Source organism: Empidonax traillii, unplaced genomic scaffold, assembly GCF_003031625.1.
Source record: "Empidonax traillii isolate 1590-97213 ecotype Southwest subspecies unplaced genomic scaffold, ASM303162v1 scaffold904:size330812, whole genome shotgun sequence".
In the NCBI taxonomy this organism is placed as follows: Eukaryota; Metazoa; Chordata; class Aves; order Passeriformes; family Tyrannidae; genus Empidonax; species Empidonax traillii.
The window spans coordinates 199,235-225,085 of record NW_020956097.1 but is presented as its reverse complement, the minus strand read 5'-3'; the positions used below and the strand labels follow the sequence as shown (position 1 = coordinate 225,085).

Here is a 25,851-nt window from a genome sequence, read left to right as displayed (position 1 = left end):
TTATCAAGCAGAAGACACTCAGCAAAGAGTCAGACAAAAACCAAAGCCAGTGCAAGAAAGTGGGAAAACTAAGCAGCTGGGAGGGGAAGGAACAAGGGAAAGAATGGGATCTTCCCTTTTCAGCAGAGCCACACTGTTGGATTGGCTCAGCTATAACATACAACTTTAACTTAAGGTGGGTTCTCTGTACCAAGAAACGCATCAAATAGCAACACTGAGACAATCTGGATGCAGGCATAGAGAAGACTCAGGCCAGTGAATTAATTGCATCCTTTTTGCCTATATATGGACAAAAGGGTTGAGATGATGTCTTGGCTGGAATTTGCAGTCTCATTTCACCTTACATTAATGAACTCTGTGTAGCCAACAATACTGTGAGTGTCAGGTTAGACACCCCAGAATGTTTTGTTCTGAGCCACAGCTTCTGATGAGCTTAGAACATCATCTAGATCCATGGTTTACGGTGATCAGGCTGCATGACTTCAACACCAGAAACTCTAGTCCAGTGGTCTTCTAAAAAGCAGCATATCTTTAAGGCACTCCTTAATTAGCACGATGCTATGAAATCTCACGTCATGTCTTCTCTCTGTGGCTGAACAAAATCTGACCAACATGATCTCTGACAGTGATTTGGAACTGTGCCAACCTCTGCTGTAAGCAGATGAAACTGCCAAAGGATTTTTACCTTGCACTTGCAGTTCAACAGGAGGAATCCCACATATTCCTCCCAATAAACTGTAGTGAAACGCGTTTGAGAAAGCCAGTAGATGTAATTAGAAAAGCAACCTTGCTAAACGGCTCTGGAACCGGTCTCCTTGCACTCCCGTGTGTGCTGTGGCTGTCAATGCACATACGGCACACCGAGATGTGCTTTCCACTCTGCCTGGGCTGTATCAGCAGCAGGGGAGGGGCACAACTCCCAGCAGAGCTACGGAGGCCACGCACGCCCACTGCAGCAGCACACAGGCACTCCGAAGGCAAGGCTGATTGAAGTTAGTTCACAATTCTTCTCTTAAACATTGATTAAAAGCTGAACCCTCCTAGCTCTGATTACAGTGCACAGTGGAACTAAAAAGCAGTGACAGTCACCGTGGTCATCTCATCTCCCACACAGAATACAGAAGCCTTGAAAAGCGTGAAGGAGAGAAAAGAAAGAACTTACTGCATGAGCTGACTTTCTACAAGGTAGGACCATATACATTTCAGAAACCCAGAAATATGGCGTTAATTATCAGGTTTCCAGTGATGTCCTAGTCACAAGATGAAAACTAGAGCACTCCAATGGCTTATTAACTCCAACAGCTTCACTCTTTCCAGCTACAGATTTCAGATTGCACATATGTTTAGATTAGTATTTCTACTAATTTGTCAGCACAGTTACACACTACAGTGCAATAAAAAACCCAAACCATTTCTGCAAGAAAGCAGCTGTAGGTGTTACTTTTCTTGTCTGTTTATCGTTTTGGCATTGCTTTAACAGGGAAATATTTTTCCCATCAAACTGACCAACACCGCAGGGCAGCCTGGACACAACTGCAGAAATAGACTCAAAGTGGTCTCAGCAACTCAGCCCAGTGACAATTTACGAGTTAGATTGAGAAAGGAAATAAATAAATTAGCATTTCGTTTAGCTAGATGAAATTTAGTCAGGTTAGAGCGACACCTGGGGTAGCACAGGTTAAAATGCAACCACTTAGGTAAATGCCAAACCTCCTTGGGGTTAGCTGGTGCCACACACACGAGCATTCCTTGTCATGACCCTGCCAGCACAGATGCTGCTGGCAGTGTTGCTCACCCCTGACCACGCTGGGTCATAGTGTCTGCCCTATACCTCCTCTCAGCATAACGAGACATAACGCAGTTTCCTCGTCCTCCTCACATGACCTGTGAAGAATCGTTTATAGTTGGTAAGGAGGAGCTCCTTAAACACATCTGCTGAAAACATCATGTTGTTTATTTTGCTCTTCGTCCTCCTGAATGAACGATGAACTTCAGTTTAACTGAGGCAGATGTAAATGAGCTGAATTTGGTTGTCTGTTCTGGCTGATTTGTTAGATTTAGTAACCAATAAGTTTATTAAGACCACAAATGAAGGCAATTCAATAATAACAAGAAAATTAAAATAGAACTGCAGCCGTTTAAGAGGATCTCTTCAGTAACCCTTTTGATGGGAAAGGAAGACAGAAAAGAGTAATGAAAAACCACCCAGGCCACTATTAACTAAGTTCAGAAAGGGAAGAAGAAAAGTTACATTTAATCATCACCCATTTCCTTTCCACCTGGCAAGTTTTCATATTCAGTACCTTTACTTCTCATGCCCTTCATAGGCAGTCAGTGCCCATCTCGTGTCTAAATAGGTCTAGACATATCATCTCTGAATGGGGATGCTACACAATGGTATGCTCCCATACAGGAACTGGAAGGGGCAGAGAAATCAATGAGGCATTTTATTTCTAAACAGAAAAGAACACTCTTTAAATACTGATTTGCTAAGGAAGCAAAGCTCCCTGTTTAGGTATGAAGTTCACACACACTCCCTGGTTCTCAGATCTTCACCTTCCATGAGGCCTTCAGTCAGCATGCATTGCCTATACACACCAATTACTATTGTTACTCCAGTTCATTAGTTTAAGCCTGGCTACTATGAACTCATTTCCAACAATTACAACAAGGAACAAAGTAGACATGTCTCTGTTTCTGATTAATGCATATTTCCTCATCCATTCCTCATGTACTTCCTGGATTTCTTTACCTGCACATCCCGTTTTCTTCAGAGAGAAAAGATTTAAACTTTTCCTCCCTGGAAAAAGCTCTTTTTAAAATTTTTTTAATGAGACCACATTCTGTGCATTTATATATGAGTACTACAATTAGTCTGAGATCAAGAGGAGCCAGGTTTGGATATCAGAAGCTAATATGGTTATGTCTGATCCTAAAATATCTTAACTAGAGACAACAAAATTTAAGACACTTTGATTGGCTTTTTAAAACATTACACATGCCTCTCAAAATCAGGTTGAGGCAACTCCAAACGGGAGGAATAATCTGTGGGTGTGTTGTAATTCACCAACGCAGCTAATGCTTTTGCTTATGTCATTACTTTGCATTTGCTTAGAGGGGAAACTCTGACAGAGCCGAAGGCTTTGCCATCACAGGAATCCCTTACCTTGGAGTGACTCGTGTGAGTTCATCGGAGGGGTGCAGAATGCGGCAGGTGGTGAAGGTGAAGGTGGAGTTGGTTTGTGACATGCACTTCCCAGGATGAGGTACTAAATTAAAAAAAAGCAAATTCTTTGCATTTTACACAGAAAAGGGGGAAATCAAACTTCTGTGTGACGATTAAGACAGATGCAAAAAGTGATGAGGCACCTTGATGGGATCAATGTAAGAAGAGTGAAATACACAAGTGTTACTTTAACAGACACTTGTTCTCCAAAAGAAACACCTCAGGACTCCAAGGCCAGTGCTGAAAAGGTCTGCTGAAACTTGTCCATGGTCATAATAAGTCTTGCTCAAGCCAAATTCAGGCCAGGCAGTGCTTGAAACGCTAGCCCTTATCTAAACTAGCAACTTGCATCAGTGGGAAATTACAAGCAGCATTTTCTAGTACCAGCTCAGGAGCACCAGGATTTTCTGAATGCTTGCAACATTTCAGCTTTTAGATTGATCCACAAAAAGGCATCCCCATTACTTCTCAGTAATGGATCCATCTGGCTAATGCTGCAGGAATATGGATTGTTGAGGTAGGGAGGGGACGAGCACATATTAATTACTGTTTCTGATTTTTCACATCCACAGTATGGAAAAGTGGTAGTTTTTTGGATCCACTACTGTACATCTGTGACATTTCTCTTGTGCCTGTGATTAGGTTCTTTAAGAATGTATGTCCTCAGCTGCATAATATAGCAGATTTTGAATATTTCTGAACAGTTTACTAAATAAATTTTCTGATCAATGCTGCTGTAAAACTGCCACTCAGTGCATTTCCAGTGATTTGGGAAAGAAGCAATACAGATCAATTTAAAAAATTGAAGACTTAGGCCAATTTCTTTTTTCTTCATAGAAATACTTCCGTGGCTGTACTAACCTGCTATATAATGCAGCTGTGGTCACTGCAAAATAACTACAGAATTTAAGAGCCATGCATCTCAAAAGCTGATTGAAAAATACCCAGAGTTAAATATTACATTAAAGATATCATGATTGCATAGGTTCTCTTAATTAGTAACCAAACTCAGCAGTGGCCAAAAGACATGCACAATAAAAATCATGTGCAGCTCCCTCCCCCCTCAGTCCTACCCAACCCTCTGAGCCATTCCCTGATTAAGCCACATTTTAATACCACAGTACACAACTATTCAACACATTGCAAAGGACAGACAGACCGACCAGCTAGACCAGACACCATTCTGAACTTCCAGAGAAGCTTAGCAGAAGCAAGGCAAGTCTTAATCGTGGCTGTGTTCCCTTCTTCGCATATAAAGTATCACAGCTCCAAAACAGTGTGTGCAGTTAGGTAGCCCTTTCAGAATACATATAAGTGGTATGTGAAGGGTAGAGCATGGGGAGTGTGAACAGTGGAAGCAGAAGTGGTTAAGCAAACAATGTGAGGTAACTTCTAGTTAGCGCTGGAATGTACTGCTGTACATTAAAGAGGGATGTTTCAAAAAACCCACTGGAGTGTCATGTTAACACACTCAAATGTTAGCACGGCATAACATAACAACAAGCTCTACTTCACCTCCAGAGATGGTAATTATGAAGCTTCAGGAATCCAGTTGCTTTAGAGATTAGTGTAAGCACTATTAAAACTATAATAAGGGAGCACAGCCTAGCAATCATGATTCTCTCCATATTGTTTTAAGAAGAGTTATAAGAAAATCTGGAGAAAGAGCTCAAATAACTGGACATGAAAAAGTAGGTTATTCAGAGAAGACACAGGACTTTAACATAAATCAATTAGAAACAAAGCAGTTATCCCTGGATGATGAATAGAGAACAGAATAAAGCAATGCTGATTTAAGATTGCAAGCTCAACCCAAAGCACATAGCTGTCAATACAATCAGTGCATTTTCCCCATTCGCAATATCCACTGGGCATCCCCTCAGATTGGAGACAGGCACACTGAAGATACATAGCCGCATTAGCAAAAGCAAGACTCATTGCTATTAATGAGTCACAGATAGGAGAAGGCTGCTAAAAGTAGAGAAATCACTGACTCTAATAAGAGGAAAAAAGTTGAAACGATAAAAAAAATCTATCCATTTCCACGGATGTATTCCACCCTCAAATACCACTAAGAAAGTCCTGTACCAGCTTCATCCTCCATCAGTCAACAATGGGGTGTATCATATTGCTGTAGCATTTTCCATCCTTTGGACACAGTAAAAAGAGTGAGAACCTGTTGCTGTAAATGAACAAAGTTTATAAAATAGAAACAAAATGATTCATTCCTAACTTAGTAATTTTACATACGAATGGCCCTTTCCTGAGTTGGTATATTTTCATGAGGAAATAATATATTTTTAAAATAAGAGAGACTATCTTCATATACACATACACCAAAGTATTATTTTTGTAAAATAAACATCTCTTCCATGTAACTGTGTTTGAAACCAAATGGTTTACTTATACCCAAAGTAGTAGCAGTTTAATAACCATACTTTGTATCTGTACGAAAAAGAATCTGAACATAATTCAGTGCTTAACAAAATTTACAGAAATATCATGTGATTTCATCTGCCAGGAAACGTGCAAACTGTGCAATTTCCCTTAATTAAAATTAAAGCTAAACCTGAGATTGCTGCTGGATCATGTTTTGTTTATTCTCAGGAACTAATGATTCTTCACTTCAAGCTTTCTCAAACAATTCATAGGCATTATGGGAAAAATGCAAAACATTATAGCTGAAAAGGACTCTCCTGCTGTAAGCACAACAGTGCTGTAGAAACTTCTTTTAAAATAGTGCAAAAAAAGGTAAGTTCCAGTCAAACAGAGAGCTCCATCTTGTGGTAAAACAGACTGAGCTTTCCTCCTTCAAAACACAAAGCTAATTTCATATAGCTCAGAGCTGTCTCAGATCCAGATTCAGGACTCAGAGCTTACGGGCCATTGTGCTAGGTGTAAACAGCAAAACAGGTATGTTCAGGGCATGATCTTCTGCCCTGGGAACCTTCAAAAGACTGTTTAATCTGTGTTCCAACCAGCTTGTGCAGAGGAGGGTACAAAGCTACAGTATGTAAGCTACTGGCCTGCCCCATCCACAAGAAGATCTCAAGACAAAATGAGTTTGAGAAAGATTTGTAATAATTAGCTATATTAAAACACCATTAATTTTGTACCATTGGATCCAAACTCAAATTTGCTGCAATAACAGTGAAGAGGCAGAGAGCTCACAGTGTCCAGTAAACCTGTTTGTTTTAGGAAATTAACTTTAAAAAAACTGGGAATCCTCAGAGTATGACTTGATCCAAATTGGCACAAAGGTAATGTTTTAGTCCAATTCTGAAGCAAGCCACTCTGCTCGTTATTTCTGTGGCACATTTTAAGAAAAGGAGGAAACATGGTTCCCTGATCTTTGAGCAGGGACTGCACTGGATTTTGGGCATTTCTTTAGCACAGGCTGTTGAGACAGGGAGGAAATGACAATCAGGTTGAGGAGTCCTTAGAGCAACAGACAATGTTGTAACGCATGAGAGGTTTATTTAGTGCTGAATAGAAAAGAAAAGCTCTGCCTGTTTAGAAAGAGGATAATGAAGGACCATTGAGAGGCATCTAAAGGTGAGAGCTGTGAAACCCAGTGCTACCTGTACTGAAAATGCCTGGCTGACAGAATAGGTGGAATATAGGGTATGCTGAAGCTGATGGCTGGGTTAACTACTACAGTAAAAAGGAGATGGGTGATAAACACAACAGCTGTAAAACGTGAGCATGGTGCCCTCATAAAGGTGCCTTCAGATGTCCTTCAGAAAATACTGGCTTTAGTTGTGAATACTCAAAACCTCCAAGAATTCATACATCTACGCCAGGAGCATTACTTCTGTTTCTTAAGCATCAAAATTCTTTCCTGCCTATCTGCTTTTCCGAACTTTTCACTTATTTTGCCTTTGGAAACAACAAGAGAGGGAAAACTGAACGAAGGCAGATATTCTTTGGACAAGGTCTTCTTCAGGCTGAGGTCACTTTTTCATATGTATGTAACCACGGAGCACAGATGTAAAGAGACTTCAAAGTATTTAATGTGGCTTCAATATGAGTTTATGCAGGTTAGGATCCCCAAAATAAAATGATAGCATTTTAACAGCATAGACAGCAACTGCTAATAGACTTCTCTTAAAGAAATAATTACTGTAAGATATTCATGCCATTTGAAAATAAGATATATTTAAATATGAATCAATACCTTAGTTCTAAGAAGAGTTAAAAATTTATTGCTTTTCTGTACAATGTAACCTTTCAGAAGCACGTATAGGAATCCTTCTAAAACCAACTCAAACATAAGACATTCATTATGTGTTTTCATGATTTTAGGCATCTTTTGGAAAGATCACCACGTTGTGATTAAGGTCAAAACATGAAATACAAGAGTGCTGATCCCGTAATGCTGTGCACACGTCTATTCAAAACAATCAATCAGTGGAACTAAAACACAAGTACTGAAAGACCAGTTCATGCACCCAATACTAGCAGGTAATTAAACACGTGCTGCATGGTGTAGCCCTTCCAGCTTCAAAATTAGAACATTCATAACATTATTAAGTGCTTTGAATGGCTTGTTTGGGGTTTTTTGTTTGAACTAAAAAAACCACAACAAACCAAACAAAAAAATAGCCCCAACAACCCCTCCCTCCAAAACAGATTCTGTACAGTTTTATAACGTACTACATTTTCTTTCACAGAACAAAAATTTGTGCTGCAAAAATTACTTGCCCTAGATGGTATTAAGAACACTGCGTCCTGTAACTTCTTTACGATTCCAATTATGCTGAGTGTACAAACAAGTGATATAAAAATTTCAACCTCTTCCTGGGTATTAGGCTAGAACTGCAATTCTGGAATTTACAATCCTCCCCTAAAGTTACTCTACCCACACACAGCACGCGGCTCCAACAGAACAACTGCAGATCATAAAGTACAAACATGTTCATTTCTCCTGAAATATCCAGTGCCATAACTGGGATACAATACGCATTTATGGTGAGGAAACTGTTTTATCTACCAATGGATACTACAGGTGCCAACACAGGGACAGGAAAATTCAAGGATCGTAACTCACGAGTACTCTGCCAGAGAACATCTCCAGCGCAAAAATGGCAAGATAGAAGGCTCAGAGCATAAGATACAAGGAAGGAGAAACCTGCCCAACAGACTAGGGTGACCTACACCTGCTGGGAATGGTCCTTGTAGGCACTGTATTACTAAAGACATTCTGGTCTGAGGGTAGAAGGCCTGTAGCCCTAGACTGGCACACTTCATGGTCTGCCAACAGCAACTGTAAGATGATACTTTCTGGCTTTTAAAAATTTTTCCACAATGGAGCTATCTTGGATTATAAGCAAAAGCACTATCACTAAAGACTGTATCCAAGATATTTCTCTCCTTCCCTTTTTATTTTACTTCCACATTTTCTAGCAAGGGTTTATTCTGTACACTGCCAACTGGAACCTCCCTTGGAATCCTGCAAGCAAAGAAGCCGGAACTTTGGACTCCTGACAGGGCCCTAAGGAGCCACATGTCCACACACAACCCGACCTGCCTCACATTTCTTACAGAGAAATCCAGGAAGAAAGAATGCTGAGAAGGCTTTTTCAAGAGAAGCAATGGCTATTTACATAAAAAATAAATTCATAAGCTAAGCACACATCTCTTCTCCCAAAAGGAATTCTTCAGTGAGCAAATTGTGGATCCTGAGAAGTACTGCCTCATTAGTAAGTGCATACTCTGAAAACATCTACAGTTGTTTTCTCCTTGTATAACATCTGACAAAGCGCTTCACTAAAAAGCAGATATAGCAGTCTCTTTACTTAATTTGAGCAATGCAACCAGTAATGAGTTGGTAGCTCATGGATACTCTTAAAGCCTAGGCAGCTGGACAATTTGAAAGTAGGATGGGAACCCGAAATTTTCCATGCACTTGTTCATCCTTGGTTATTAATTTTTTACCCATTTATTTCTGTAATGTATTAAAATTACCTAGAGAACAATACAAAGGATTGCCAGAACAATTTCATAGATTTTACCTACTTCACCAACTTACAGTGTAGGGAATTTGCTTAAAACCCTTGTCTGAGACAGAGTTTTCCCAGGAAAAATTAGCAGTAATCAGTAAATAACCTATTAATAACAGTGACCTATATTCAAATTGTAATCTAGACAGAAAATGGATAAAAATACCAAATTTTCTTGCCAGTTCGTAATCACAGAGCAGGGCTAGATTTATTGTTCTACTCCAAAGAAAGAACTCTTCCAAATTATTACCCAGAAATGTTTTACTAACCCATTCTTAAAAAAACCCAAGGGACCTAAACTATATCCTTGTCTATGTATAGCCCATGACAATCAGTTTTTCCACACTTTTGACATGTTCTTGTGTTAAAAATTCTTACAATTAGAAAATTGTTCAAAGAGTAGCCCAAGCAACTAAGCAACTTTTTTTGCACAATCCTGAGTACATGAAGAACTGCTTGTTTCCTTCCTCAGTGCAGCAACACACTTTAAAATTAATACCTTTTCTTGATTCTTTTATTCCCTTGATCCTAAAAATGCCAGTTATTTCAGTCTTTGGTTATATCAGTCTGTTTCCCCTTATCTCCAGCTTTTCTTGCTGTTGTTACCCAGACACTTCAAAATTATAAAAAACCTGGATAATATCCAGAATGGTACACAACTGCTGCAGAGGCATTATTTATTTCCATATCAATATAAAAAAATAATATAAAGAATATTTCCTGGCAATAGATCTCTTAGAACAAAGACAATTTTTGCCAATGGAAAGGGAAGCTGAAGGGTTTGAATGCTGAAGAATTGTAACAGGCTGCCCAGGGAAGTGGTTGAGTCTCTGTCCCTGGAGGTATTTAAAAGACCTGCACATGTGACACTTAGGGACATGGCTTAGGGATGGATTTGGCAGTTTTGGGTTAACAGCTGGGCTCAACAACCTTAGCTGTCTTTTCCAACCTTAATGATTCTATGATTCTATTTCACCTTAATACACCTGACTGCAAAAAGTAGCTTGTAATAAAATAGCTGAAATAAAAGTAGCTTATAAAATAGCTAAAAGCACTGAACTGCCATTGCAGTGAGGGTTAAGGATACTCTGCATGTCATGATAATAACAGATATATTACTGTTTAGCCCTGAGACAATCTAATCTTCTGAAGACTAGTCAAATATTAAATTATGATTTATCCCAGAAAAAGGAAAGGGAAGGAAGTGTCTTCATTTAAAGTAGTTACACAAAAACAAGAAGTCTGAAAAAAACCCGAGTTCTGGTAATTTTCTGAATCTTAAACATAATTCTTTACCAGAGGCAAATCTTAATGAAGATTATATAGCTTATTAAAATGAAACCCCCCAAAACCTAAGAACATAAAAGAAACCACATGAACTCGAAACACATCTATAGTCTTGAGAACCTGTAACCTTGTGCAATAACAGACTGCTAATGTCAGTTCAGAGTGTCTAATAACTCATGCAGTACTGTCACTTAAAAATGTTTACGTCTTAATATGGTATAAATAGGAAGGACAGGATTTAACATTGTGGTTGAGAGGGAATGAGAGAAATGTCATTAGTCACTACATACAAACATCCTCTTAATTCTTTATCTCAAAAGGACTTTAAAAACAGGTAACTGTATCTGAGGTAAGTGGATTACACTTACAGAGCTTCTTTGGTGATTTTCGAGGCACTTCCATTTGTTTCAGCAAAGGCAACTTAGATGCACCTTTAGAATACCAATCGTTTAGTCTTTTTACAAAAATCTAAAGCATGGCAACATCTCTTATGAACAGTCAGAAGAGTATCTGCTCTATAGTCATACAAAATATATGTCATCTGTACATTACATACACTGAACAGCGTGCACTAAATACACATACAGGTTGCACACGTGCCACACAAAGGTTTGTGAACAAACCACTTCCTTTTAGCAGCCTTCTCTTATCAAAGTAGAGTAAAATATTGACCACAGATGCTGTTACTGAAAAACAAATTAAAAGATTGTCAAGGAAACGACTTTTGAGCAAATGTTAGAATGGTTATGTTCTAACCACTGCACGCGTTAACGTGCAGATGCTACACACAAAGCGATATTATGGATGCTGTTCTGGAGAGACGTGAGAATGGCCCAGTAATCAAAATCCTGAAAAGATGTCAGTTTTACTGGACTTAATGAGTTTCCCTCACCAGACCCCTCATCATCGTCAGTCGCGGACTCCTGCATCTCCTCTGTGAAAGCCTGAGATTGGCGGGGGTTATTCTTGTTGTCTGAAACAGTCAGTTGTGCTTGTGACCTCTCACCTGAGGTCTCTGTGTGCTGAACTGGCGTCGAGGTAGTTAGGCCCTTGTAAGAAATGTCACCTGTCTCATCTTCCTCATAGTCATTAAGGCAGTACACTTCATCCAGGTCCAGGTCTAGGGTCCTGAAGCCCTTAGTGACAACTCCGGGCCTTGGGTCCAGGATCCCACCCAAGTGAGGCTGAGCCAGCTGCTGCCAGTGGTGCAAAGTGGCAGAACCTTGAAAGGGCACAGAAAGACAACAAAAATAAATTAGTAATCAATCCAGGACCTAAAAGACAGAAAATCCCACTTCGTTTATTCAGAAGACCAAAGGTTTGGAAGCTCCAAACCTTTAATGTTACTGGGTTTAATATTTCTAAGAAGACATGCTACAAGACAAAACTGCTTCACCTACGCTTCAGCATTTCCACATCTGTGTGAAATAAACTGATCACATCAGCACTTGGGCAAAGCCTGGTGGTGAGCTGTGGCATACTTGTGCACATGCACTGCCTCTCCCCGTAAATACTCTCATCCATTTCAATTCATGGGATTAAGCAGGAGCAGAAAGGATTTACATCTAAGAGTTGATCTGAGCACCATCACAGAAAGCTGTAAGAGGAGCATAAACCACATATTCCCATGTTAAGCTCACACTAAGATAGGTGCTGAGAACATGCCAGAATTTACTACCAGTGGCTAACGGGAGGACAGTAGTCACACAGACTGCACAGCAATTTCAGCTGTGTATCATATGTTAGAAAGCCCCATGAGCTTCAGGCACGTGTAAGCAGATACTTCTGAACTATACAGCAAGTCTAAATACCTGTATGGCCCCTATGCTACAGGAACTCAACTACTACAGAACTAAATGCTACTGTACCTGTAGCTTCATCCTTGGCAGAGAAATGTTTTGAGGAAGGAGGTACACTTTACAGAGAAAAGCATTTAACATTCAGTGTTTAATAGGAGACAATTAGTCAGAAACAGCAACGGATCAAGATAAACTGATATATACACCGAGATGGGCCCACTGCAATCAGGGCAGGATTTATCTGATTCCTCAAGCAATGAATAAACACTGCTTGCAAGGGCCTATGCTTTCCTATATGCCCACCATCACTACTGTGTTGAAATGTGTGACTTAAAACCTTACATATCCTATGACACAAAAAAAAAACCTTGCATCTCTGCAAGCTCAAATTAGAGCAGTTTTTGTTGTCTTATTCCTGTCCCCTCAACCCAAAGCAGAACACTCATTCAACAAGCTGGCACACAAATATCTCACCCATATTCAAAGACTAAGAATGTTCAATTCGTTGCATGGTATATGTACCAAAAAACCTAAACAACTGTATATAAGTAAAGAAGGGATGGCTCTTACATATATTCTTTTCCATCTGAGAAAAATACTATGGAATGCGAAAACCTGTCCTTTCACATAAGGATATTTTACTTCAGGAAGCCTAATGTGGAATAGGAAGTGAACAGGGAAAAACTCTTTCTCTGGAATGGTTGGAATCAGTGGGCAGCATTTTAATTATGCCTATCTCAATTTTTCTGTAATTTTTAGCTCAGAATAAACAGATCTGCCTTTTTTTTTATTTAAAGTAAGTTTTGAGGGACTAAAGAGGATTGGTACCCTTGAGTTGAAACCATTATAAACCCCAAATAGATAACTGTAGAAAAGAGATATCTGTATAGCTTGTATTTACTTCTGAACTCTCACAAAGGTCAAGTTTTTTTTGCTTCTATATAAAAGAAATATCCCATAAGGTAAAGAAGTGCCAGATATTGTCAAGCCTTAACCAAGGTTTGCTGTCAGACTATACTCTGAGAATTAAAGAAAAATGGCCATCAAATTTTCTTCCTGCACTGCATGCAAATAAAAAAAGTTAATTAACTTCTAAGTGCTAGTTTCTGAAGATGTAATCTTTGTCACCTTAAATCTTACCAAATCTTATGCTTAAAGTAAACTCTACAGAAAACAAGCTTTTAATTGTTAACACATATCATCTCATAGGAAAGACATTCACCAAAATATCTGCATTTTGAGCTTTAATATTTCCATTGAAACTACATGTTGCTGGCTTATTTTGGAACCTGGAAATCAAAATGGCCTAGGTTTCATCACAAAAAGGAGGATATCTGAGTTTAATGTTGATCCCATAAAATGTGAGTATGGGATCTTTACCTTTGCCATGCAGAAAATTAACACAAATGTACAAACCAATGCAACAGTTGTAAATACCCAATAATAAGAAAAAAAGGTGCAAAAGTCAAATAAAGTGGGAAATAAAGCACCTCCTTGGCCTTCATTCAGTCCCAGGCAACTACTAGAGCCTTTTGTAAATTATGCTATCAGAAAAGGTTGGCATTACTGTGCGACAGTGGGATTGCCAAACTGAAGGAAGAAGGAATATAAGACCAAAATATGTGTGTGAATGGAATAAACGATTTTTTCCCCCCAATATTGCTGATACCCCTGCATGATCCAATGCAGACTATAAAGGACAGAGAGAGTTCAGAAATTCACAGTGTGTTGCTGCCACAATTGCAATGAAGTGGTTGACGACACAATCAGTTGAAGGTTTTAGTTTTCCTACAGGACACTGGAAGCGCTATTTCACACTCACGCCACAACAAGCTACAGATGCACAGTTTAAAATAGAAAGCAAAAAAAAAAAAGCCCCACTAGACTGCAACTAAAGCATGTCACATCAAGCAATCCTTCTGTTTTGACTAAAAGAAAGCATGGGTTTGTCTTTTTAAAGGTGCAAAAGATGAGTAATTTTGTAGCACTTCTGTCACCCTATTTATTTTACTGTGGGATTTAGAAGAGTGCTTTGAAGGAGTCATTAACCTGAAATTATTACAGAATTAATTTTTATTTCTTCCATTTTATGGCATGAGCACCCTTAGTAAAACAGTAATAAAACTAAAGACACAACTACCAGTAACAGTCTACTGGTACAGTAGATTATTTTGCCCCAGCAGTCTGAAAACATCCATGAATTTGAAAACAAAAATTAAATCTCATGAAAACTACTTGGGAAAGAAACTAAATTGAAGTTAAGAACAAAATCATAAACATGTAGTTAATGAAAGTTAGCAAACACTAAACTTATGAAACAGGCAGACACAAACATACTACAAATAAGATCTAAAATCAAACACAAGAAGTACTTTAAATGGTGAAGTAATTTTAAGAGAAAAATGACTCAGTGAGAACAATAAACAAAACCAGGAAAAAAAAAACCCAGACAGATAGAAAGATGATAAAGACTTAAAGAGTTTATTGGAAGAAAAAAAGAGGATATAATGGGATGGTGATAGAAATCTATTACAGTGGTAGCAACCAGAAACTGAAACAAAGCTGGATCATCATTTCCCTCGTGTGATACAAGAATTTTATGACCATTTAAAAGCAGCCATGAAAACAAACTATTAAAATCTGCAAGACAGTATGGATTTGTATGCTATGTCTATAGTTTAATTTGAATAAGTAGATTCAGTACACCACTTTCTTCAGGACATAAGAATGGTTGTTTTTGCTTCTGAGTATGTGTCATGCTAAATGCTCCTTATTTCATATATAAGTTAGTTCTAAAAAGATGAAAAAAAGGAACTTCTGTAATTAAAACACACACAATTGCAACGTAGTACAAGAGTTCTGTTAAAGGAGAAGAGAGAAGCCAAAGCTAAATGATGTTAACTAGTATGTCTGTGAAATAGGAAAACTACAGGAAAACAGATTAATTTTGTTCAAAACCTGAAGGACTCGATTAACTTCCAGCTACAACCTGAAAGAACTGAAGAAAGTCAGGCTGACTATATAGTATGTTCTCTGTCAGCTTTTTTAGACAGACTACTGAAATGAACTTAGAAATAAAGCTCTAGCCCTGACTACGATCTACCTGTATCTTACCTTTTCCTGAGATAATATATGAAGGAAAATCGACTTTAAAAACCCCCACCTATTTCACACATGAAATGCAAAGCCATAGTGACTCATGTGTGACCACTCAAACAGCCAAATAAAGTCCACAGATAATTTTTAATCACTGAAGTAGTCTTACAACTGGACTAATTAAAGTAGGTAAAGATCTTTCTAGACACTAATTTGCAGAATTCTTGTTGTTTAAATTTTGTATACTTATCCACCATCCTTTTCCAAATGTGAAATGGCAACATTTAGGTCGGTTGTAAAGCTGCACTGCTGATACACATGTGGCCTGTAATATTTATTTTATTGCCTTGGTTGGAGTTGTTTTCTAACGCTTTTAAGGCTTGTGGGAAAACATAGTTTTTAGAAGATCTCAAACCAACATCGTGGATTACTGTCTCTAAAGTAAAAAGAATATGTATTGCAAAGATTTCCTGCTTTCTGGTGATGGATAAGAGACCATAAAGAGTCACTAAGAACAACAGATAAAGGGCGAGGCCCTTTGTTATCACCTTCTAGTGGTTTCACAATCTGAAGCTTTTCTGGTAGGTAGGAGCGACTGCTGATAGACATTCCTGAATATCCAGTGAATTCTGAAAATCTGGAGTGAGTTCCCAGTGACATGATGCTCTCTGTGGGGGTAACAGAACCACTATGGAGTTCTCCCTTTTCTGCCAGTTCCCGCAACTTCCTTTCCTGCTCTTCTTCGAAGAACTTGCGCTCCGAGAGGTAATTCTCCCGCCTCAGGGAGAGCCTACGAAGGGCAGTCTCTAGGTCACTGGAGCCTGGAGTCCCTGGAGTTCCAGGCTTCTTCATCCTGTCCTCATTTCTAAAACATAAGAGGAGACACACACACACACACACAAAAAAAAAAAAGGGGGAGGGAGAAAAACACATTCTTAGAAATGCTTAAATCTTCTACGTGACAGTTTTTCACCAGTACCTTTAAATTACTACATCTGGCAAAAACTTGCAACTCATCCAGTGAGGCAAACACCAATCTTTTGTTTCTGTTTCATACTAAAGCAGTTCTGAAATCTAGTTCCTGCCAGGAAAATCCTAGTTGGAAAACCTGCACTTATGAGCTTACTCCTGCCAAGAGATGAGAGATGACTTCTTGTTTTATGCCTTACAGTCAGACAAATTCAAGTAAGCAGGTCACATCTTACAGGGCCAATAATGTAAGAGTACCACCCTGAGTCACAAGAGTATATTATGCTGAAAAACACAGCTGTTTTTACTGAAACAAATATACAGGACAGTGTGGAGATGTACCGGGGGAAGGGACATGTAGCTAGAAAAATGAAGTTCTGATTTGGTTTCATTCATAAGTTTTCATATTAGGTAACCTACGGATGCACACTTTATTTTTAGGATCAAAAAAGTTAACTGCAGCTGCAATTGAGATCAGAACTCCCCAGAACTTATATAAAATGGTGAAAATACAGTTATAAGTATTGGCCCACAGCTACAAAAACAACAGTGGCTTTACATCATCTGGAAATGCTGCATCTCAGAACAGATGTGAGCTGCAGACACTGACTGATAAACAATAGCGTCAAAAAGGGTTCCCTTTTAAATAACTTGAGTGCTCAAGAACTATAACGCAAAAAGAGGAAAATAGAAACACTTTGCCTTTATGTCAGAAGTGAAACAAAAGCAAAGTCCTGTGCTACAGTACTGACCCGTTGTCAGGGGATTCTGTCTCCAAGATGATGCTATTGGTCTTGTTGTCTATCATAATGTTAGAGATGTCTCCCCCATAGAAACTGGAACGTGGAGTGCTGACGCAGCTAGAAATGACTGAGTTCATCGCAGAGGACTGGTTAGAGCCTGGGATATTCATTGGTGACGGAGTCATGGATCTCTGCTTGACAACTTGATTAACATTTCTCACCGTCTCGAAGACCCGCTTCTGATGACTGAAAGACATAAACACAGTTAACAATTACACAGTACCCTCTTACCTTAAGAAGGAACAGAGAAACAGGTAACAGTTTATTAACAGCCCTTCCTATTCACAGCTCCACCAACCACTGTGGTTTTATGTATAGTTTCTGTAAAGTAGTGTACAGAGGGTCCTATACTTGCAACAGTCTGGCCGTTACTCAATCCATCAACATAATTCTTCCATCAGCCTAGAATATTTTTGACAGAACATTTGACAATTACGTGCGTGGACCCTTTCAAATATTAATAAAAAAATAAGTGAAAGAACATTTCAGTACATCAGCTAAAAATGCTGTAAAGCCATTATGTGGAAATTAGTTTTTAGAAAACGAAATTGATCTCCATTCAATTCTTAACTATGAACTGGCTAATTCATTTTAAAAGAGAATTTGAATTTACTCTCCTGGGTCACTGTGCAAGCAAGTCTTGCATCTTTTCTCTTTGGAATCAATTTCTAACCCCCGAAAAGACTAGTTAAATTAGAAAAAAAAAAAAATTCCCAGAAATATACCAGACAAGAGTCAAGAGAGAGGCTGTCAAGGCTGAAAACCTAATTTTTGTCCTAGTTTCACAGATCATTTTTATCACCACTGTCCTGGTGAATGTCCATAACAAACACTGTTCACCTGCTTCAAGATTAAGATCGGGTGACACTTCAGCAGCAATTTCTTGACAAAATAAAATTGCCCCACATCATGCTACAGAAGTGCCACTGCTGCATTGTTTTACAGTTCAACAGTGGCTGAACACAAGAACAGCAGATTCATTCTAGTTGAAAGGTAACATTGCCAGGATGTAGAAGTGACAGTATGCCTTATGCTTTTTAATGTCATTCAGATTTCTTTCCTTCTAACCATGAGTGTTCAGAAGTTGCACTCTTTGTGTGTAGGCTCCAAGTCTGTAGCTGTTTATCTTTAAGAGGCTGAATTTAAGGACATTTATCTATAAACAGTCCCATGGACAGGTACTAGCACAGCACAAGGAAATAAAACCAAGCCATGCAACCAAAAAAAAAGTATCCTCCTTTAGTACATGCAAAGCAATATAAAAGACATTCTAAAGAAGTTAAACAAAGCATTAAGTTAGATTATTCTAGAAGGACAAAAGGATCCTACAGGGTTTGAGCATGCTCACATCTTTCTGACCTTACACTTTTTTAATCAACATTTAACTCTGTCAAAGCCCCATTTACAATTCTTGGCTCCTGCTCAGAGAAGGTTAAAGTATGAGTTGAGCTTTTTGTACATGTAATTAGAAGGTTTCTGGGAAGTGTCTATTGTACCTTCTGACTGTCCTTTCTTTGTAAACTCTGTTTCTCTGACAGACCCTGTAAACTGGATTAACTTGTTTCAAATTAAACAATCCATGCTTTGTACAAGTCGGTGAGATAAACCACTGGAATACACGTGCAGCTGGCGTCAGTGAGGCCATTTCTGCCAAGCTGTATCTATCTATAACTTCTGGACTGTCACAAGTACTTAACTTGTTCCAAACTACTCTCCCGTTTAATTCAAGAGAACTTTAGCACAGGTGTAATGGGCATCACACTGTAAGTACCCAACCATTCCAAATCCCTTTCTGCACTGACGTTCTCCCTCTAAAACTGGATTAGATCAATAATCACCTGGTCTAAATGTTATAAAACCTGAAGAGAAAACCCATTAAATTGAACGCTCCTAATTATGGGAAGAAACCTAGCATGGTAATACACAAGAAAAGAAAACTTTTCTTATTCTCAGAACTCACAAATGAGGACAAAAAGTTTGTAAGACAAGGCAAAACCTATATACAGGTGTTTTCTTTTGGCACTTTTAGCAGAAAATAAAACAACCCCAATAACTAGACAATTTATTTTCTTTTCTCTCTATCATGCACACTTGGTCAGAAATATTTCTTTCTAAATCTCTAGCTCTACTATTCCCTTTTTAGTTCTCATCCAATAATAATTAACTTCAGATATAATCAGTCAATAAGGAACCAATTCTTTTTAGTCGTACGCCAAGTCAGGAGAGTCGGGTTCATCTAAATGCAGTTCTTTCCTCATTGACCCTTCTATCTCTGCTGCCAAAGAATCCTGTTAAAAATAAGCACAAAAGAGAGAAAAAAAATCACAGTATTAATAGTCTGTCAACACAGAAAATAAAAAATTAGTTATATAACATAAAAAAATAACTAATAAAGAGTATTTCAAGAAAAAAAAAGGTTTAAAAAGTTAAACTGACTGGAAATATGGAAGACTAATGTAGATATTTAAAGCACTGGAAAAAAGCGCCTTAGCTTCATTCTGCTATGGTTTTTAACATCTAATGACATATAATATCTGTCAAAAGAATAAAAAAAAAAAAAAAATCCCAGGTAACAACAAAATTCAGGTGTCCCAGCTTCCTGGACCAAATTCCCTGCTCAGTAACACTCACCTTTCACGTATAAAGTTTTGCTTGATAGGTTTTCATTTAAAATAAACACTCTTCTCTTTCACAACATTACCCAACCATCTACAAAGATGAGATGGTTCTTGGTATAATGCATTACATATTTCCCCCATAAGGTTACAGGTGACAGGTCATACATTTTCCATGGCTGGTCAGTCAGTTTTACTTCTGGGTGTAGAGTCTAAGTGTCAAATAGTCACAAACCTAAATGATCTTTCATCCCATGATTCAACATTTGAAAACAATTTTCAGACAAAACACATAAACCTATCTCAGCACAAGCATACTTTTTTGCAGCTTTCAACTGTATTTTGTGCAAGCACAACTTGTATTATTAAACATCTGCACTTTAAATTGGCCTGTGTTCAGTCCCAGAAGGGAACACAAAAAGGTAAGCTAAGCCTTTGTTGGCAATTTACTTCTTGTGAGCACAAATAAACGTGTTCTTCTCAGCAGGAAGACAAGACAGGCTAAAGATAAGAAGGGTCAGATTCTGCTGCTTGATTGCATTAATGTAATTTATAAGAAACCTTCGGAAGTAATGGAACTATCCTAGAGATATACAGGCAAGCAGAGCCAGTCACTGGACACATTCTTCTTACCCCCTCTTTTTTTCTCATTTTTTGATAGTGCTGCATATTCCCTGTGCTTTAAATGTCATAATTACACGAAAACAGGTATACACAGTTGATGAAACCAGTGAAAATGGCACAATTTGTTGCCATAATACAGATTAGCAACAACTATTCTTTTAATGAACCACTGAACTTTCAGTGATCCTAAACCAAGAAGGTAAGTGTAACCCTATTTAAGTACTGAAGAACTAGCACGTAGATCATGAGACACTAGAAAGACGTCATGTCTGGAAACCGTTGTTATCAGGAAGTTATATCTTCAACAATACTGAAAACCAGGAAGCTCCTAATGCTTTCTAGTGAAGATCAGCACCGTGGTACAGGAGATGCATTACAAAGATGTATAGAATTGTGTAACAACCTGTCAATGCTACCCATGATACACAGCATAAGCACAGCCAGCTGCAGGTTGTATATAATACTGCAGCAAAGCCAAGCAGCTGCACAGCACCACTGTTTCAGAACCAGGAATGCAAAATTGATCACTCAGGTATCCTTGAACATTATTCAAATACACATTTCACCCATGATTATGTCTGGGCCACTATCCTGTCCCTGAAGCTGTAATTCAGATGAGAACACTTCCTTTGCTTGGTTGTTCTCTGGTGTGTGCAGGTTTTTTTCTTAAATCTGCTTACCATGGGGAAGAGACCGAGGGAGTGGTACCGACGTGATATAGCATTTGGCATTGTCTTGTTTCTAAGGTTTTTCAGCTCTTCCTGAGCCTCATGAAGCATTTCCATGCACTCTGCATACTTGTCTTCCAGCTCTCGCAACTGTAACAGAAAGAAAACAGTACAACACCTTATGGGGTGCACTATTATCATAAAAAGCCTGACAATTCTTTTAACACCAGTAAGCAACAATGCTGTAGGGAAGAATATTCCCCTTAAAAGGAACAGAACTCCAACAAGTGACTGTAACCAAAAATCGTTAGATCAGCTATAGTGCCTAATCACTGCCATGAGGACCACAGAGGAAAACAGCATGGGCAGAGGACAAGACTTTTCACAATGTTCCAAAGGACTTCGAAATTTGAAAACCTAGACTTGAATGCATACATACATATATATGTATAACCTTCAACAGCCTCAGACCATGCCTCACTTTTAGCTTGACTTTCTGAGGAAACACATCGTATGTAATCACTGTCTGCAGATGTCTGTGTACCCTCATAGTTTTTGAGTTCATCAGCCACTTCAAACAAGTCTGGCAAAGGGGCAGAATTCTGAAATTCAAATTTCATAAAAATAAGCTATTTGGCTTAGAAACAGAGACCCTGTCCATTTTCTTTCCTAAGAAAGCAATGGAGAAGAATGAGCTCAACCTTTTTGGAGCCCCACAGATACAAAAGGTCCACCAGCAGGAAAAGCTTCTCTGGGCATTCCCACCTTCAATTCCAAGTAGTCCAAGTACAACACACGTCCCAAGGGGATCAAGCTTTATTCATTCTATTTTGTCCACTTTGTTCATGTGAATATAGTGCCCAAAAGACATCCAGAAATCCTGGACTGCCTTCAGTTTATTCACTGAATAAGCAGAGTTCAAAAGAGCTCTTCCATGTTATTTCACTACTCAAAATAGGCTTAAACTATCAGCCTAAATAAGTCAACCTCTGAAGGGGTTCCTATACAGCTCATAAACTTCTGTTTTTCAAAATGTATGTTGTTTGAAAGAGGAGAGAATAGGAAGGAACATGTTCTACTAGGAACATAAATGTTCCTTCATTCCATATACATAGGCAAAATTATTTAATACTTCTGATCCAGGTTAGACATGGCAAAGTGAAAAGTCATTGCCCTGCTACTAAATTATTGTCTTACTAAGTAATGTACTCACCTCTGCTGTGAGCTGTCTCTGGGCATCTTTAGCTGCTCCCAGATGCTGGACAAGTTCCTCATTTTCAACTGCACACTAAAGTATGAGAAAAAATGTTAGAAATACTGTGATCTTTTGCCCTGTGATGATACTTCAATAGAAATTCTAACTTTTCTCAAACCTCCTCTGCAGCAGTATTAGTCCACATGTTAGTTTAAAAACATTTAAAATGTTAACACAAGAACACACAGCATCAGATTTTACACTGCTGAATGAACATCCAAATGAATATGTGCCTGCTGAAATACTTGCACTGACATTCTTGTCTTACCAACATAACACAGCATTTTACATCTAACATTTAAAATAAATTTAACCACTGCATTTGACAAATCATATATGCATCTTTTAATAAATCGAGGCTTTCTAGTCAAGTATGCTAGATATTAAACATCAGACAAGGTCACCCACATAAGGAGAATGGAAAAGTTCCTTTAGGCTCTAGAACACAGAGGATTGTAACCTGTCCCCCAGCTACATTAGCAGCAAATAGCAGAAGCCTCACAACCGGATTCCTTACAGCTTTGGCCTTTTTCTGCAGATCGACTATCTGAGAGAGAAGATGGGTGATTTCTTCCTGCTGACGGGCAGCATCTTCGGTTTTCTTTGCTAACTCTTCTGAGATATTGGCAATCTGGATGTTTGCATCCCCTTTAAGATAAGTGAATACAATTAACACCACAAACCCAAAAGCAGAAAAGTAAGCATAAAGATGTTCTTTTGGAACATCACTTGATTCAGCAGAATTGTACTCCGATACACAGTAAGGCACTTTTGAAAAATAACATTGGGACACAAAACCTGAAAGACATCAAGTGCCCACGCTGCAAAGGAGACTGTACTTTCCCATGATGTTTTTCAATGCAAAACTATTTTTAACTGAGAAAGATTTAGCTTACAGACAGCATTTTCTGCTGTTAAATTTCAGCCAGAAATTTTCTACTCATTCCTTTAAGGAAAAGAAGTACCACAGAAAAATATGACTGACTGTTTTTGTTTGTTTTTTTTTTTACTGAACTACCTCGAATGAGAAGTATAAAGGAGTAGGGACATACTCAGCTCTTTTACGCAGTCATTGACAAGCTGTTGTTCTTTCTCTTCATAAGTAATTGTTTCAGTCTTCAGCTGACAGGCCTGTTCAAGAAATCCACATCAAACATGCTACATTAGCACATTTGCTCTTTGCCAGTCTGTTGTTGCACTTCCATCTGCTTCAGAAAGACAAGCTATTCTAATCACTCCATGAAGACAGTGAAAAAACTACAGGTTTTGCCTGCCCTCCCCTCATGTTCCGGAAAAAAGCGTCAGGTGAATATTCAGGAGAGACATTACTCTGTGGAGAAATTTGCATCATTATCACCATATCCCCACTAGATGTCACTTGTGTATTTTGCATTAAAAGTAAAAAAGAAAAAACATAAAACTCTGAATATACAAAAGATTAGCATGCAGAGTTTGATCTGTTCACCTGAGCAAAGCTGGGTATCATCACAAACTAAACAAATGCTTGGTTTAAATAACTGACTTAAATATTCAAGTATTTAAAAGACATTCAGACAGTATTTGAAAAGTTCTGGCACTATAACTATATACCCCACAAAAATCCTCAGTTCTGCCTCCTTCCCTGCTTTGTCTTTTCTGCTCTGATTCTAGGAGTGCCAAAAGCAGTGTGGCTACAGCCAGCTGGTTCTGTCTGGCACCACCTTGGTGGGTCTGTAATCGATCTCCAGCGCTGGGGGAATGCACAGACACCCACAGAATGTTTCTGTAGAGAACTGCACAGCTCACAGGTTTCAGGTTTGGCTTCATCCTGTGCCTTCCTGGCAGGCACAGACTGCATCTCCCTCGCTGGGAAGGCAGTGCTACGTGGGGTTGTCCAATCAGCTCCTGATGCAGTGGCTCCCTCAGTTCTAGCCCTACCTTCATTATTCTCAGACCGCCTATTGCTCATTTTCCTTGAACAGCTTATCAATTAAGTGTATACAGCAGTCTCCATTTACACAGTATCTTGTGCAAAGGTGTGACACAAACTGTTGACAACGGGCCCTGCATTTGCAGTAGAAAATGGTAATGACACTGTTTTCATACATTCATTCTTAGATTAAAAGTATCTCTTCAGCTATACTCTGCTAAGTGTGTGCAAAGTGGTAACATATTCCCAAGGTTTAAAAGTTGCATTGAAAATATAAAATTATTCACTTCATATTCAAGTATGAAGTATTATTTCTGACAGAGAACAGTAAATAAACTTTTTAAAAGTGTGTCATATGTGAAACAAAGAAAATATCAGAAGTAAAAGACAAGAAAAACACATTCCATTTAAATTAACTGCCTGAGTTGAAACACAAATTCAAGAAAGTTAATGCAAATTTAGGGTAGCAATTATTATTTTGACAAACACTGAATTTGTATCAGAGAGACCATGCCAGCCTACAAACTTCAGATCTGCAGCTACAGTCACATGAATCCACCAGGTCAGCTCTCTAAGACCTGTTTCAAAGTGCAGTGCTGAACTTCAAAATCTGCCCATGCTCCTGTACATTCTTTTGCCACAAAAACTGCTTTGCATGTAGCTTCATTCAGGAAGAATTTCTTCATGGAAATGCTTAAGCATTGGAAGGGACCGCCCAGGGAGGTGGTGGAGTCACCACACCTGGAGATGTTCAAGAAATGACTTAGTGCCTTAGTCTGGGTGACAAGGTGTTGATCAGTCAGAGGGTGGACTTGATGATCTTAGAGGTCTTTTCCAACCTAAATGATTCTGTGACTCTATGTAGCATCGACACTTCAGCCTTTCCTTCATTTAGAAGGATAAAGGATGGTGATCAAACTACTACAGAGAGATCTCTGTCACATATGGAATTATATACTCTTAGACTCTCTCAACTTTTAATATACACTTTCCAATATCTGTGGTTGTGGCATTTAACTGAACAACTATATTAAGCAAAACACAAAGGAAGCAGTTTTACCTCAGATCTAAGCACAACATTTTCCTCTTCCAGGTCCTTGAGTTTCTTTTGAAGAGAGTCCAAATGAAAGTAGTTCTGGACGGAGGATGAAGATTCATTCCTCTTCAGCCTTGTAACAAAAGCAACAGTTTTAACTCAATTTTACCTGCATCATGGACGATCTTGCAGAACAGACTGAACAGAGGTCTCAAAACAAAACAGAGCCACACTAAATACAACTTATTCATACTTTTGGGCAGCAATAAATTTGCAGTGAATTTTGAAAGAGAACGTTGAAAAAATGTATTTATTATTCCACACATGCCCTATGAAAAAGTTATTCAGCCAAGGCTGTGAGAAAAGAAACCACTTTACTACAGGGAGCAACCCAAGAGCTCCTGATTAATGCTGCACACGCTTCACCAGAATGCAGCAATAACTCTGCAAGGGCAGACAGCCCCTGAGAGCCTGCAATGCTGTTCAGCCAGCTAATTGCCTGGAACCCACACTATAAGCCATTCTTTCTCTTTCCCTCGGCTTGGAATTTTTCCACAGTGCC

At 38.7% G+C, this 25,851-nt stretch overlaps 1 protein-coding gene across 8 annotated transcripts in view; it reads right to left on the bottom strand.

Annotated features, from left to right (window-relative positions):
* The window catches only part of TRAK1 (trafficking kinesin protein 1), a 128,882-nt gene that overhangs the window by 4,617 nt on the left and 98,414 nt on the right, over positions 1 to 25,851 (bottom strand). For 3 of the 8 annotated variants that reach the window (XM_027902738.1, XM_027902736.1, XM_027902739.1), the window contains 10 exons: positions 25,314 to 25,422; positions 23,397 to 23,475; positions 22,862 to 22,992; positions 22,303 to 22,377; positions 21,102 to 21,239; positions 19,394 to 19,470; positions 17,132 to 17,368; positions 15,959 to 16,275; positions 11,408 to 11,737; positions 3,167 to 3,269 (listed from right to left, as the gene is read on the bottom strand). In XM_027902738.1, coding sequence (XP_027758539.1) covers positions 3,167 to 3,269; positions 11,408 to 11,737; positions 15,959 to 16,275; positions 17,132 to 17,368; positions 19,394 to 19,470; positions 21,102 to 21,239; positions 22,303 to 22,377; positions 22,862 to 22,992; positions 23,397 to 23,475; positions 25,314 to 25,422 — 1,596 coding nt within the window. Of the gene's footprint in view, positions 1 to 1,795; positions 1,885 to 3,166; positions 3,270 to 5,314; positions 5,375 to 11,407; positions 11,738 to 15,958; positions 16,276 to 17,131; positions 17,369 to 19,393; positions 19,471 to 21,101; positions 21,240 to 22,302; positions 22,378 to 22,861; positions 22,993 to 23,396; positions 23,476 to 25,313; positions 25,423 to 25,851 lie in introns of those variants that run through there. The other 5 variants (XM_027902737.1, XM_027902740.1, XM_027902741.1 and 2 more) reach the window with 4 other exon arrangements.